This window comes from Pseudochaenichthys georgianus, chromosome 20 (genome assembly GCF_902827115.2).
Source record: "Pseudochaenichthys georgianus chromosome 20, fPseGeo1.2, whole genome shotgun sequence".
Taxonomy (NCBI): Eukaryota; Metazoa; Chordata; class Actinopteri; order Perciformes; family Channichthyidae; genus Pseudochaenichthys; species Pseudochaenichthys georgianus.
This window is the reverse complement of record NC_047522.1, coordinates 22,056,455-22,072,395: the sequence shown is the minus strand read 5'-3', so window position 1 is coordinate 22,072,395 and position 15,941 is coordinate 22,056,455. Positions and strand designations below refer to the sequence as shown.

Below are 15,941 nucleotides of genomic sequence, written 5' to 3'. Positions count from 1 at the left end.
ATTAATTGGATACTTTTCCAGAGTATTTTCCACACTCTGGTATTAGGTGTCGGGTTGAGAAAGGAGACTATCTCTTAATCGCTTAATATCTTTACAGGAACGTTTGAGCCAAAATGGAGGCACTATCACAAATTGCTGTGGGGAATTGTTTACTTCATTTAAATCGCTCTCTCTCTGTTCCAACATAAAGTCGCGATTTTAAGAGAATGTAGTTGTTTGTTTTGTTGTTGTTGTCGTGGTCATTGCTTTTTCCCCTGATCTGTGGTCCACACTCCCATACAGTAGGTGGCAGTAATGCAACTTTAACGCTGGTTGCCATCCGCCATAAGACCGTGGAAAGAAGAAGGAGCCGTGTTTGTGCGCATGCGCGGGGTCAGGGTTGACAGTTTCCAGTCGTGGAAAGAGTGCGGCGGCTAAGCTAAGTGCTACCACCGCAAAACTAGCTACATGTGGAGGGTAAAACGGGAGCCATCCCCGACCCTTACTCTGTCAAAACCCCTCCTTTTTTACCCAGAACAACTCTAAAGTTCAGCATCATCGAAAATAAGGGATAATATCTGTTTACAATGAAAGGGTGAGTGTAATCTTTTGAGTCACGATTAAGTAGCTTAGCACGAGTAAAGTTTTCGTTTTTTTTGTACAAGGGGAGGAGACGGCGAGGCTAGCTAGCTTGAAAAGCTACTTTTAATAAGGTGTAGCAGGAAAAAATACAAAGGACAGCACCGTTATAGAAACAGTTCTGTGAAGAATGTGTTGGTTAACTTACGTCTGTTCGTTTAGACGGCGAACAAGCAAAGCTAACTAGCTAGCTGCTACTAGGGAGCTGAGTCAGTAAACCTACTTTTAAGCTAAGCTACACACACTTTGGAGATTCAAAGCCTTTATTGTCATATGAACAGTAGCTAGAGTGTAGTCATGGCAATGAAAATATGAAGTCACAGTCTCCTCCAACAATGGAACATAAATATATTTATAAGACATACATTTATTTTTTTAAAGAATAGAAATGCAAGAAGAAATTCGTGCAAGATTATGAAGAAGTCAACTATATACATGTCAAATAAAATAAGCTACACGATCAAGTAAATGCATAAACATGTAAAAAGATCTACAAGAACAGAATGTATCATTAAATACTGTAATGTGGAATACATACTGGTAATTGTAGTAATAAATACATTTGTGTGATATAAACAGATCAATGTCTTATGGCCTGTGAGATAACACTGAGTATTTGTGTGTGTATTTGTCAACAACAGCTAAATTTAACTTCAGCTGCAGGGAGGTAGATCACAAAGTTACTGCACAAGCTAATGGCACATTGAGCAACCTTACCAAGTTACCTTGCTAACGTTACAACTGACATCAACTTCAGAGCCTCATCCAGCTTGCTCAGTGTAACCTGACATATCGAAGTAGGTTAACACACCAGCAGCAGTGATGGACGATGTAAAAAAAAAGTTGGCCATGGTGTTAATTCTCACATAACATGAGGGCGATTAACGCTGAACTGTGTTTGAATGTTCAGATAGGATTTCAGAGGCAGTACTGTTTGAAGTTTAGCCGGATGCTGGCACTGTATATTTTCATGAACAACACACGTGGCCAACAGCTGTTTTTAGGATGTTTGGATGACTATAAATACCACAGTGAACCCCTCAATCATACACATGAGCTGCAGAGTAGTGTTTAAGTCACTCACTAAGGCACTTTATTATAACACACATATTCACAGGTTATCGTGTCTCTTGATTTTAACAGATGCCATATCAATTTCTTTGTAAATATAGGGCAACAAATTCAGAACATTACATTTGAAATTATTTTTGAAGACCTCTCAAGTAACCAATTTAACCATTTCAGTTTTTAAAAAATCTCAACGTGACCTTTTGTGAGTCCACTGATCTTGAATATAACTGTGTACCGATTGCCAGCCATTTGACCGTTTTGCTCTTGTTCCAGTAGCCGGATCGAGCTGGGGGATGTCACGCCCCACAACATAAAGCAACTGAAACGCCTGAACCAGGTCATCTTCCCTGTCAGCTACAACGACAAGTTTTACAAAGATGTCCTGGAGGTTGGAGAGCTTGCCAAGCTAGGTAAGAAACCTCTAACATTAAGCATTCTTCTTGACCGGCTTTGTTTCCTCAGACACAGCCCTGTCTGTTGGTGATATTTTAGTCCCTGATCTTTGTCTTGCAGCATACTTCAATGACATTGCAGTGGGAGCTGTGTGCTGCAGAGTGGACCACTCTCAGAACCAGAAGAGACTGTACATCATGACGCTTGGCTGTCTAGCACCCTATCGTAGACTTGGAATCGGTAAGCCGTTCCAGATCTCTAGAAGAAGGTGCAGTGCCCTTTGGGATCTTTTGTTTCTAACTCTGCCCTTTGTCTTTCTCTCCAGGTACAAAGATGCTGAATCATGTGCTAAACATCTGTGAGAAGGATGGCACGTTCGACAACATTTACCTGTGAGTGTCTAATTGCAGACCTTGTGTAACAATATATCATTGCCATCTTAGTTGATTCTACAAAAGCATCTGTTCCATCACTAACCTAATTTCCTCTTTCCCTCTCCACAGTCATGTGCAGATCAGCAACGAGTCAGCCATCCACTTTTACCAGAAATTTGGCTTTGAGATCATCGAAACGAAAAAGAATTACTACAAGAGGATAGAGCCCGCAGACGCCCACGTGTTGCAGAAGAGTCTGCGCAGCCCATGTGCCCCCCCCACCGGAGAGCTTCAGAAGGCAGAGTAGGGGCGCAGCGTTTGGAAAGAGCCCAAATGTGCCGCCTCCACAGAAACAGAACTGTGACAAATGCCCCAGGGTCGACACATTCAACACTTTCTTCAAAGGACGCTAAAAAGAGAAAACAAATATAAAGTACAAAAAATGCTGCATTTATTTTGCAAAGAGGTCACTCTTTGATTTTTGAATATTTTATTGCTCCCCTTTCCTCATACCCAATAATTGAACATGACAAAAAGCTCAGAATCCAAAAGTGCTCCAAAGTTGCCAACAGTTTTAGACTCAGTGAAGGGGGAGGGTGTGTTGTTTGCAAATCATACCGTTTGTGTTCGAGTTGTTTTTATGCGGTTACAAAGCTAATGGGACTATCTTTACTGTTGAGCAAAAGACAACAGGTGGTTTGAAGCTGTAAAAGTGTTGAGAGACCATCGCTGACACACACGGGTCCCAGCTGCTCGGCGTGGAGTGAGGCTTTGAGGTGTTACGTGGAACAGAGGGGACAAGCAGAAATGCAGCCCCTCGGTTCGGGCGTACAGAAGGCTGAACGGTGCAGAGGTGGTGGGAAGACGTGGTTCCCTCTCATAGTTTTTGAATACCTTTTATTTTCCAGCTTGTTAATTTAAATCCCCTTCAACTGTCATTTGTACTTTTGACATTAAAATGGCAAATGGTTCAGAGGTTCTCCTGGGTTTACTACTAAAACTGAAAACATTAAAGAATAAAAACAAACTATTGTATTGAATGTGTTTCTTAGAATGTCACTCCACGTCTTTTTGTGCGGGTTTCCAAATAACCGATTGGAAATTGCATTTGGGCATTATTTCAGGAGTACAATAAAGGTGTGTGAGGATGTCTGTCTCTTAAAATACATGTTTTGAGACATCTTACCTTTGCCACCCCTCAGATTTGGTCTTCTCAAGCTACTTGTCTCAGTCAGCTTCTGTTTCACACATCATTAGGTTTTGAAGCCTGGCTGAAGTTGTATGGTCTCTTGAACAGTATTTTACCCAGAGGAAGCTCTGTTCCCTCTGCATGCATGGGGAGTTGTGTCTTCTCCACTGTAGTATAAGCATGTTTTTCCTTTCTTTGAAGAATTTTATCTTTTCTGGAGCTCTATATTGTAAGACTTTTTAACGTCTAAATAAAGGAATTACTATTTGCAGTAAATACTTTGCCAACTGTCTAATTTTGTTCCATGAAAATTGAGAATGATTAGCTTTATGCACATAATTATGGTTACAAATCAACATCATCTTCATTCAATAATATACATTATACATACCTCACTGGAAGCCCATGTCGCGTCGTGATTGGCTGAAACCTCCCACGTCTGAATCCTATTGGCTGTCAGCGCCGCCAGAGCCCTCCCATTTCCGCACAACGTTAGGTGTATATAGATTGTTTTGAGAAATGAGTAGAGTTTAATGCTATGCTAGCCAACAGTTAGCTTCCAACCTTATAGTACTCGCAGCGACTGACAGTCTCCAAAATGCTGAGGCTAGAGGTCAGTGTAAACTACCATACATTAACAGCATATTAACAGTAGCAAGGAAAGAAATACTCCGTTAATTTGCTTAATTATCATGTCGGTAACGGTAAAGTAAGCTAGCTATTAGCTTAACTGGCTAACAGAATGCTAACTGAATAGCTAATTGCTTAGGTTGCTAGTTTCTTGCTGGTTAAGTGATGGGATAATACAATGAGCTATACTATTTAAACCTGGACCCACAGCTATGTCTGCAATGCGTGGCACATGCTGTAATAAAGCTGTAATATGCAGGTACAAGACTCAATGTTAGCTTTAAATCTATGAACTATCTATCAACACAAGCTTGTTAGCATGTATTTGTTGTAGAAGGTCTGTGTGGATTAACAATGTATTTTAACTTGATTATGCTGTATCAATATGACAACATTACTGCTGTGTAATAGCTTCTGCATGATTTTTTTTATTTGGTGTTTTACAGTCTGGTGTCATGATAATTATTTAAAAAGTAATATTGTGTATGTTATGTGTTGATCGCAGGAGGGCCACGAAAGGGATTTAAGATCCAGCTGTTAGATGTGTTGACTGGTTCCTCATCATACAGGCAACTGTAAGGACAGAATGCCAGAGATGACTGAAACTCAGTCACCTGGTCGTAACCTAAGTAAGGATGCTCTTCTATATCGTTGTTTTCACTCATAATTAGAGGCTGTTGGTATTTGTACAGAGTTGTAATAACACATGTCTTTTGCAATCTATCTAATCTTTTGCAGAAAGAAGAAAAACAAAGACATCTCACAATGCAGGTGAATCAATGCATCCTTATTGCTCTGTTTAAAACTTAGTGAAATATAGTTACTGTCACTATAAATGGTACTGGACATTAACATGTAATCTCTTCTCTAATGTAGTTGAGAGACACTAGAAAAGAGAAGATTAATGAGGGGATTAACCGCATTGGTAATCTTCTCCCCTGTTCCCAGGCACTTAAACAGGTAAGAGACAAACTGCCATTACTGTCAAATTAGTGTCTGTACAAGCCAGTTTACTGTTGAGTGTTTTATGTTTTAATATCTTACCTTTATTCTCATCTGTAGAGTAAGAACATGATCTTGGACCAGGCTGTTCGTTACATCACAGAGCTGAAGAAACAAAATGACACATTTCTTCTGGAAGGAGGAGATAAAGTGCAAGGTGACCAAATGTCCACCTGTCACATAACTTTTGCAGTAATGCATATTGGATTTTCTTATAGTTTAAAGGGGACCTATCATGCAATGCACTTTTTGATGTATTTTATACATCAACATGTGTCCCCGGTGAGTCGGGGAACTCACGCAGCGTCAGAAAATAAAACCCTCTCTCTTTCCCTCCGTACCCTAATTTCTAAAAACGGGGGTATAACGGAGCTGATCCAGATTTGCGTCCGATATTACGTAATATCGGAAATGTAGGCTGGCTTACACCCATGGCCCTATCAGAAACGTTGCTATCAGAAACAATGCACGACTGTTGGACATAATCTGGTCGGTGTTTACATTAGCATCGCTAACACTCAGAGCTAACCTGTGCTGGAGAGCATGTGTGTGAAGAAGCAGGAAGTAGAAAGGAACTCACCTCGTGGTATAACCGGCAAGAGAGAAAGCCTTTGAGCTCCAGACTGTTTCAGATCCTTGATAATCCATGATATGGCGTTTCATCACGGCAGCATTTAGTTTAGACGGTAGCTGCCGGGTCCCGCATGAGCTCAGACCCCTCCTCTTTTGATTTTAATCAATTTCTTCTTCTTTTTTAAAGCTTTATTCCTAAAATCAGTACTTTTGAAACAGGAAGTGAAATAGAGGGATATGAGGCATGGCTAGAACGGGTGATCTGTTTGGTATTTTGAGCAAAACACTTCATAGACATGTTTTTTATATATTTTTTAATATATCTGAGACCTATGCTATTGCCTACAAATAGCCTGATAGGTGCACTTTAAGTATACTTGAAAGTGTGTGTGCTTTGTCTCTGTGCAGCGGAGGAGATCCGTCGGCTGCGGCGTCCAGCTGGAGGAGATGAGGAGGGAGAGTGATCACTACATCGAGCTCCTCAAATCCAATGATATTAACATCCTGGAAGACCCCACCATTCAGTGGAAGGGCAAGCAGCGATCAGCCAAGGTTGCGAAGGTGATCCCCAATCACCAACTCCCAAAGGGGATCATCGTATACCCCAACCTGAAGGAGACTAGCCCAGCGAAACTTCCTACTGAAACGTTAATCCTCCATCCACCTCCTGAGGGCTGTGCCAGGTTGAGGGTGAATGGAGCCCTGCTACAAGTCAATACCTCTTCCTCCACCCCTGCACTTCTCCCTGTGTCGACGACCATCCAGACCCACACCAGGCCTGAGGATGATGGAGCAGTGTGTGGTGGAGGCGCAGGCTGCAGCCCCCGCTATGCCACCCTCTGTGTCTTACATCACCCTCCAGATCCCTGCAGCCACCACAGCGCTGCCCCAGCAGCCGCAGCCTGCCGCCCCGGCCCCCCACCTTGGCCTCACAGCTCCCCACCATTATCCCTGCTCAACCCATGCCCAATCTCACCACCTTTACCCAGGCTGTAAACACATCCAGAGCCTCGGAGATTTGCTCGTGGGTCACACAGGACACCGCCATGAGGCCTGTGAGCTACACCGCCATCCCCAACAGCCACGCCCTCCTCAGGGCGGGGGCGGCCGGCAGCACCCAGACCACCTGGACGACGCTGCAGATGGCAGGGAACACAGTGCAGCCAGTCTGCCAGAGTCTCCCCACCCATGAAGTCATCAACACCACCCAGGCTGTCCAGCAGGTGACTGTGTGTCCAATGGGCAACAAAGCTACCGTTCAGCCTATTCAAATACAGATGCAACCACACGTGCCTGTACAGCAAGCCCCCATTACAGCCCACATTCAAGCGCAGCCCTTTCAGGGAGCCATCCTGAACCAGCCCCATTCTGTCCTGGCCCCCCATCAGCGCTGTGCTATCCTCTCCCAGTCGGCCATTGCTCCCCACCCTGCCGTCATGCCGTCGCAGCCCCAGCCTGCTGTCCTCCAACCAGCGTCATTGGTTCCCCATCACACGGCAGCCCTCCTCCCTCAGCCCCTCCCCCAGTCTGCCCTGGTGCCCCAGCCACAGGCCACAGTGCTGCCTTTCCTTCAGACCATGCAGGTGCTGCAGGTCAACCCGACTGGAGGAATGGCCTCAGGTGTGTCGGCTCCGCAGAACACCAACAACCCGAGCGTGGTCATCCTGCAGCAGGCCAGCTCCTGCCCTACACAGTCAGTCGTGAGGGAGGAGATGACCAATCAGACACCATGTCAGCACATTGTCATCATCCAGGCACCCAATCAGGTTGCGCCCGCCCCTCAGAATCCTCAGGTTGGCATGGTGTCTGCTCCCGCTGCACTACCTGTTGTCTCCACTCACATCCCCACAAGCAGCAGCTCAGCGTCTGCCGCGTCCTCACAGAGCGTTGTGGGGAAGCAGCTGGTGCACATCCTCCCTCGTCCTCAGATGAACCTCCCGCTTCAGGTCACTCAGGCCTCCTCTTCCCCATTGGTTCCTTCAGCTCCGCAGACTATCACTGTGAACGGCCAGGTGTTTGCCCTGCAGCCCATGAACACCTCAGACAAATCCAATACCCAGACCACCACGCTGCAGCTGATCCAGCCCACCACCACAGAAGAACCAACGACTAATGTGGCCCTCAACAGCTTGGGGGCACTCAGCAGTCTCAATCAGAGCATCTCTCAGGGCATTCCACTCACAATGTCTAACAATGGTCAACCCCAAGCTATTCCATCATCAGTAGTCCAGCAGAAGCAGCCTCCTGCTCCAGCGTCAACCACACCTGCTTTACCTGCACGACAGCTCCAGGTCCCTTGTGTGACCCCAGTCAAATCAGGGCTAACTGCCCCTAAAACACCTAGAAAGAGGGTTCGCACAAACACAAAAAGGGCAACGGCTAAAAGGACTAAACCAGCCAAGAAAAAAGAGCTTACTGCAGCACCGCCTGCTGCTGCTGCTGTTTCAGCCAAGCCAGTGGTTGCTGCAGGAGATAGTCAGAATGTTCAAGTTTCAGCGTCTCAAGGTTTAAAGTCAGCTTCCACTGTAAAAGTCACAGACATTCCCCCCACAACTATGACACAAGACACTCGGATCTTGGTTGTGTGTTCATCTAGTGAGTCGACTCAATCCAATGCACAGAGCAAAAGCCCTGTCGGTTCGCCTCAGACAGATGTATTCAGTCATCCTAACACTAGTGTTACTACTGTTACAATGGCTAATGCTACACTGGTGAAGCCAGCCGTTGCCATCGAGAGTAAACCAGCTGTTTCTAGCGACAGCTCACCTGTAACCAAACTCTCAGCTCCAGAGGTCAAACAGCCGACCGCCAGTTCAGCCGCCTGCACAACACAAAGCAAGTCAGCCGCCGCCATTGCTGTTTCCATACAGAGCAAATGCGTGGTCAGCTCTGCGGGGGCCACTGAGACGCTTTATACTCCCCCCACTGTTTCTACTGCATGTCTGACTCCAGCCTGCACCACCACTTCAACTGCACCAGTATCTTTATATCAGGCTGCCCAACCCACTTCAGTAAGTCGTCCCCAGGTGTCGAATACCCAAGATGCTTTGCCCTGCTCTAAAGCTCAGCCTCAGCCCATCTCCTCAGCCTCGGTGTCAACTGCAGCGCTGTCCTCACCTGCAATAACGTATTCTGCAGCCCACAGCTCTGCCACAGCTCCGACAACAAGCTCCGAGTATAGAAAAAGGGTCTCCACCAGTCGGGCTCAGCCTGACGTGAATATGCACAACCCCTCCCACTGCAATCCGGCTGAAGTCAAACCCCCCCAGCCTGCTAGAAGAGACCGAGAGGCTCCGGTAGAGAGAGCTGAAAAAGATGGCTTTGCTGCAGCGACTTCTGTCCTCTCCTCTCGTAAGGATTTCCCCTCATCTCAGCAGGTGTACACTAACCTTGACGATCAAGCGATAGAGCACAGACAGACCGACTCCCCCATGTCTGCAGGGGCCGGGGGAGGCAGAGGATTCTCTGTGGCATCCATGCTCCCCCAGGCTCACACTATAAGTGGGTCTTCAAGCTCGTTCGGAACATTTACCTTCACTTCGGAGCAGGCAGAAATGCTGGCCTTGGCGATGCTCGAGCAAGACAGTCCTGGGCGGCGCACTGTAAGCTGCTCAGTGAACACAGCGTCAACAAACCCCCCCACAGCCACATGGGAGCCCCCGAAAACCCCAGCAGTGTCTAGCAGTAAAGAAAGGAGCTCAACTGGACAGCAGGGAAAAGCGGCTAAACCCATGGACTCAGTTAAACCAGCTGTATCTGTCAGGGGTCAGGCTGGGGAGGGGCCCAATGTGAGCAGACATCAGCAAAACATCTCATACGGCCAGTCCCTCCCCCAGGCCCAGCCTCAGAGCTCCGCACAGAGCGGCACCAGCCTCAGCGTCAACAACCTGATCCGGCCCAGCTCAGCTCAGCAGCCGTACCCCGCCTCCCCGAGTCTCGCTGGCCCACAGGGCTCGGTCCCGTCCCCTGTAGGAACCCACATATCCCAACCCCTGAACAACGCCCTCTCCCCCTGCTCAGGCGCAGCCCAGCTGAACGAGTTCACCCCCTTAAAGACGCCGTTAATGAGGGCTGGAGTCGGGGTCGGCGAGCGCCAAGCGAAGATCATCTCCAAGCGGCAGGCCCAGGAGGAGGCGATGCTGAACACAGGGAAGCGGCCCAAGCCTTGCCCTCCGTCTGCTCCCACTGTCAGCCATATGGATGTCAAAGTGCCGGACCCTCAGCCAGATGATGGTGGGACAGATTCCCCCCACTTCCTCATCCGTCATGACAAGGGTTAACCCAGAAAGTGGAGGCCCTCTCTTCTCCACAAACTCCTTCATGAGCCCTGTAGTTCGGCCCTCGGAGGGCCACTGCGCTCCTCAAGAGCAGAACCAGCCGGGGGTGCTCCACCTGCCTCAGGGTCATCCTCAGCACACCCAGCCCGGCCAGCACCTGGGAGGAAACCTGTACATGAAACAGCAGCAGCAAGAGCAGCAGAGACACCACCTGTACCATCTGCAGCACCACCTGACCCAGCCGGACCCCCGCACAGCGACACTCCCTCCACCAGAGGGCGCTCCAGCAGCAGCAGCAGCAGCAGGAGCAGCATGTGCAGAAGAAGCGGGGGCCTGTCAGAGGAAGTCAACCATCGGCTAACCTGCAGCAGAAGCCCCACCACCTGGAGAAGTCTGGAGTTCAGCAGCACTCACACCAACAACAACAGCACCAACAACACACACAGCAGCAGCACCAACAACAGTCACACCAACAGCATCAACAGCCGACGCAGCACCAACAGTCTCAGCACCAACAGCACCAACAGCAGACACACCAGCAGCAGACGCAGCAGCAGCAGCACCAACATCAGCAGCAGCAGCAGCAGCAGCAGCAGCAGCAGATCCAGCAGCAGCAGAGCTCTCACTCCAGACAGCAGCAGCACCTCCAGCAGCAGATCCAGCAGCAGCAGCAGCAGCAGCAGCAACAGCAGCAGCAGCAGCAGCAGCACTTCAGACACCAGGAGAAGAGCTGTGAGGCTGCAGGGTCCAGGGGCCACCACAGCGGACACCTGGCCCCGCAGGAGCACCTCAAGGTGGGTGTCACATGGTTGATGAGATGGGATCGTAGTAATAATGATAATCACTCAAATGGGTTGAATCAAGAAAGTTACGACAGGTATGCTCAGTTTTTGGACTGGTTGGTACATTTGAAATACTTAGCTGTCAGGAGGAAGTTGATTGAGAGGGGGGGGGCTTATGGATACAGAGTTGAAGAGGTGGGTTTTGAGGCCGGACTGGAACAGGGTGAGGGACTCAGACTCACGGAGGTCTTGGGGGAGGGAGTTCCAGAGCTTCGGGGCTGCCACAGAGAAGGCTCTGTCCCCGAAGCTCCGGAGTTTGGCCTTGGGGATTGAAAGCAAACCGGCTGAGGAGGATCTGAGGGACCCGGGTGGTTGGTAGAGGGTGAGGAGGTCAGTGAGGTAGGGGGGGGGGGGGGCAGATGGTGGAGGGCTTTATAAGTGAGGACCAGGAGTTTGTAGTGGATGCGGTGTGAAACGGGGAGCCAGTGGAGTTCTTTGAGGACCGGGGTGATGTGATGCCATGATTTGGTGTGGGGGAGGAGTCTGGCGACTGCGTTCCGGACACGCTGGAGTCCATTGAGGGAGGTGGAGCTGATGCCGTAGAGGAGGGAGTTGCAATAGTCAAGGCGGGAGGAGATGAAGGCGTGAATGACTCGCTCAGCTGCAGGTGCGGGTGAGAGAGGGACGGAGTTTGGCAATATTGGCAACATGACGGATGTGGGGCTCGAGGGAGAGGGTGGGGTCAAATATCACGCCAAGGTGCCTGGGTGGAGGGGAAACAGGAGTGCCATCAATGGTGACTGTCAGGTTGGGGTTTTTGCTGAGGGTGGATTTGGATCCGATGAGGAGGAGTTCAGGTTTTATTGCTGTTGAGTTTGAGGAAGTTGTGTTGCATCCAGGATTTTATTGCAGTCAGACAGGATTCGATGTGGGTGAGGGGGGGGTTGTTGGGGGATTTGGTGCTGAGGTAAATCTGGGTGTCGTCGGCAATAGCAGTGAAAGTCCAGGTTGTATTGGCGGAGAATCTGACCAAGGGGGAGGATGTAGATGATGAAGAGGAGGGGGCCGAGTACTGAACCTTGGGGAACACCTTGGGTGACTGAAGCTGTGGCAGAGGAGTGGTTGTTGAGGGAGATGAGATAAGAATGAAAAATAATGATATATTATAATAAATAACTTGAAAATGATTACAAGAATTGTATCTCGTCAGTGGCAAGTTATACACGTTGATAAAGATCGATGATAAGTTATATCGAATAAGACTTTTCGTTGTACTTTGTTCCTCCCTCAGCCTGGTCAGGACCATAATGCAATGCAGAGGATGATGAGCACAAGGACTCTGGAGCAGCAGCTCATCCCGTCTCCCAGTAACTCTGTGTCCCGCCCCTCCTCCGACCCGTCCTGCGCTCCGTCCCGGCAGGAGCGCCACCGCGTCTCCAGCTACTCTGCGGAGGCTCTCATCGGTAAAACCTCCAGCAGTGGGGATCAGCAGCAGCAGCAGCAGCGCATGGGGCTCCAGCAGCCGGACCTGCGCGGCTACCTGGACTCGTCACGGGGGAAGACCAACATCTCTCACAACCCACAGAACCGCCTCACTGCCGAGCATCCGGGATCAGCCGATGTTCAGAGGGTCTCCGAGTGTCCACCTTTCAAAGCTATGGGAGGAGGGGACATCAGCTGGGTGGGTTTGAGGTCCAGGTGTCCCGTGGGAGTGACATGGTGCCTAAGTCAGGTCCCTCGTCCCAGAGGGGCCCTCAGGGGCAGCAGCAGGGCGGCTTCAGGATGGGTGTCGGCCCTCAATCAGATGGCAGGAACCGCTACAGTGCCGCTCATCCCGGCTCACAGGGCGTGCAGGTCGGACAGGAAGTGTGTCATTCAGAGCTTCATGCAGAGCCTCCTGTCCCCCCACCTGCCCGAGCAGAGCAACCACCAGCGAGTGCAGTGCTGCCCCCCCGTCAGCATGGAGTACAGCTGCGTCAGCTCGGCAGGAGACATCCAGGCCAAGAGCCCCAGCGTCCCCCAGACTCAGAAGGCCATGCGGCACGGAGAGGGCAACAAGGGCCACATATCTCAGGTCAGCAGTAATATGCATGGAGGTGTGCGCCCAGGCCTCCCCCACCCTCCCCCCCCTCACAGCAGCTCTGAGCCAGGCCGCTCCTCTGCACCCTCCAGACCCCCCTCTGCTGTCAGCCAGCACTCCCGCCACTTAAACAGAGACTCTCAACCTACAAAGCTAAGACCTGGGGACCGGCCCCGATCGGGAGCTCTGAGGCACAGCAACCCCTTTGAGCCCGAGGGCCACCTGCCCCTCCCCTCGGGCGGGGGGGTGCTGCTGGGCAGGCCGCAGTCTGGAGGGGAGGGGCGGCGCAGCACTATCGTCCGCTTTATGGCAGATGGCGCTCAGGTTCCCGGCGACAACAACCTGGTTCCTGACCAACACCTCTCTCAGAACTTTGGTTTCCCCTTTATTCCAGAAGGAGGCATGAATCCCCCGCCTTCCATTAACGCCAACTCCACCTTCATCCCTCCCGTCAGCCAGCCCAACTCCTCCCGAACCCCCTCCCTCCTTCCCGTGGAGCCTCAGAACACCTTACCCTCCTTCTACCCTTCTTACTCTCCAGCCGCTCACCCAGCCTCCCCAGTGACGTCACCCTTCAGTACTTTCCCAACCAGATGTTTACCAGCCCGGGTGCAGATAAGGGCAGCTCCGCTCCGCTCAACAACCGCTTCGGCTCCATCCTCTCGCCGCCTCGCCCCGTTGGTTTCGGGCAGGCCAGCTTCCCCTTGCTTCCTGATATGCCTCCTATGCCCATCACCAACTCCTCTGGGATCACCCCGCACATTTCCAACTTCAGCCTCACCTCGCTGTTCCCTGAAATCGCCACCGGGATGCCCGCTGACGGCTCGGCCATGCCCATGTCTCCCCTGCTGTCTCTCTCCAACACCTCGGCTTCAGACTCCGGGAAGCAGCCGAACCGCCCGGCGCACAACATCAGCCACATCCTGGGCCACGACGGCAGCTCGGCCGTGTGAGGAGACTCTGCTGCTTTCTGTCAACATGTTCTGCAAGATATGTTCCCTTTTAAACGTTGACAAAGCGGTGCTGAAGACACCATGTCCGTCTGATTGTTTACATGTTCACAATCTCAATTTTCGGCATATGTATGATGTCGAAGTTATAAATTGTAATATTTCAAAAACGTGTTGGTTAAACTGACTGTTTGGTATTAAAACATTACATTTAATGAATTGAATGTTTCTGGGTCGGTAAGAAACCTGCAGTTACCCACCGATGTAATTTACTAACTTATATCAGGTTGTATTGTACAGAATGTTTTTTTCCCCCAAAAGCTATTTTGTAAATAACAATGTTTCATATCAGAATTGCTAGATTATGTATGTATTTGTAAATACAAGATTGATTAATAAAGTTTATAAGAATACATTTGTATTTGATGCCAACTGAAGAACAGTGTATGTTTATTCTTCCACTAGAGGGCACCTGAACTCTGTCACTGACTTTAGTTTGTTGTAGCTCTGGGAGGTTGTTTTTAAATCCACCACAGGGTTTCCCACACAGAGACTATACTTGAGCGGGCCGCCCAGGTATATTAACGGCCGCCCAGGTATATTTCGCGATCCATTTAGGTTTTTTATTTTTTTAATAATTTATTTTTGTATTCGTCCTTGACCACGACGCCATCTGCGATCGATTAACTTGTGGACAATGATCCCTCGCTCTCTTGCTCTGATCTCGCCTCCTTCTGGCCTGTTAAGTGGCCTGCCTCACACAAGGTGACTGGCTGTCCACATGATGTGGCCTGCCGACATGGGCACTGTCATACAGATCATAAATCAAAGCCCTTGATTGGTCTCTGTGTGTCATTCAAGCTCGGGATAACCTCAGCTCAGGTGAGATAAAGGACTCTCTGAGTGTTTAGAAAGTTAACTTAGTCTAAGTTCTCAGTGGGTCTCAAACGGTGTGGTCACCATTTATGTAAACACATATTTCCATTTGAGAGGGTAGTGATTGGTCTAATGCAGTGGTTCCCAACCTGTAAGGCAATACATGATTGTCACTAAAGCCTGGTCTCTACATTACAATAAAATATAAAAAATAATTGATTAATTTTAATAAAAATTCAAGTTAGTATTAAAGGCATACAAATAAAGAAATTTATAATTTTCATTTGGCGGGGCTCTTGAGGAAAAAGGTTGGGAACCCCTGGTCTAATGGATAGTGAGGTGGGCTGAAGATCGGAAGGCTGTGAGTTCAAATCCCGCCAGGAACACCACCACTAGTGTGCCCTTGAGTAAGCCACTTAGCCATTAGTTACTCCAGGGAGGATGTCCATGTAATCGGTCATTATAAGTCGCTTTGGATAAAAGCGTCAGCTAAATTAAATGTAATGTGATTAGTAAAATATGCATGAATAAATAAATAAAAAGTTAACTGGGTGAAAAAAGGTAAGATACACTTTTAAAACTTGTTGAGAGAAAACTAGTCTTTGCTGCTGCCTCAAAGAGGAGCAGGGGGGAGAGGAGGGAGACAGGAGAGGCTGATTCAGGAGCACAGACACACTCACAACTATAAATGAACCAAAAATAAATTAATAAACAAGTTTCAGTGTTTTTTTCATATTGGAAAAGGTATGTTATTGGTTATGGCCATGATTTTATGATGATTGAAATGTATACAGTTCTGTTTAATATAGGTGTTTCCATAGATCTCGTCTCTTTATTTTCCCCTCAAAGTGCACCAGATTGATGCATTTAACTCCAAAATAAAAAATAAAATCTTACCGGGAACATGCCCCTGGACCCCCTAGGATTTGAGGTCGACCCCCACTAAAAATCACATGGATAGGTTCCTAAATACATTTATTTGTTTAAATAGTAACCCATTTCCATATGTTCATGTGTGGGTAGTAGATTTAAACTATAGGGCTATCATTATGGGCCCTGCCTGCACCTGTTCGCTCTGCCATCGCGTGAAGGGTCTGCTGACAAGCGACCATTAATGTTGTTGCAC

At 48.7% G+C, this 15,941-nt stretch overlaps 2 protein-coding genes across 3 annotated transcripts; both read left to right on the top strand.

The window, feature by feature from the left end:
* The first annotated feature begins 327 nt into the window (after positions 1-327).
* naa50 (N-alpha-acetyltransferase 50, NatE catalytic subunit) lies at positions 328-3,921 on the top strand. Of its 2 annotated transcripts, none has more exons than XM_034108707.2 (5): positions 328-574; positions 1,966-2,099; positions 2,203-2,322; positions 2,408-2,474; positions 2,586-3,921. In XM_034108707.2, exons 1-5 carry the CDS (start codon positions 567-569, stop codon positions 2,761-2,763), a joined length of 507 nt encoding a protein of 168 aa, XP_033964598.1. In that variant the 5' UTR covers positions 328-566; the 3' UTR covers positions 2,764-3,921. The 2 variants fall into 2 exon arrangements, with proteins under 2 accessions (XP_033964598.1, XP_033964596.1); XM_034108705.2 differs by having other exon boundaries at positions 330-574; positions 1,963-2,099.
* A 1,119-nt stretch (positions 3,922-5,040) lies between these two features.
* On the top strand, positions 5,041-14,026 carry LOC117465719 (basic helix-loop-helix domain-containing protein USF3). Its single transcript, XM_071206919.1, is given in 14 exon segments — positions 5,041-5,056; positions 5,152-5,162; positions 5,164-5,235; positions 5,338-5,434; positions 6,259-6,284; positions 6,286-6,605; positions 6,607-6,765; positions 6,767-10,070; positions 10,072-10,374; positions 10,376-10,921; positions 12,201-12,576; positions 12,579-12,784; positions 12,786-13,539; positions 13,542-14,026. Coding segments are annotated over 14 exon segments (6,591 nt in total). The 3' UTR covers positions 13,943-14,026.
* The last annotated feature ends 1,915 nt before the right edge of the window (positions 14,027-15,941 follow it).

What these genes read in the sequence shown, in the direction of transcription:
- naa50 (XM_034108705.2), top strand. An exon ending in CTATCGTAGACTTGGAATCG is followed by an intron (nt 2,323 to 2,407) that starts GTAAGCCGTTCC and finishes CTTTCTCTCCAG; the next exon opens with GTACAAAGATGCTGAATCAT. An exon ending in ACGTTCGACAACATTTACCT is followed by an intron (nt 2,475 to 2,585) that starts GTGAGTGTCTAA and finishes CCCTCTCCACAG; the next exon opens with TCATGTGCAGATCAGCAACG.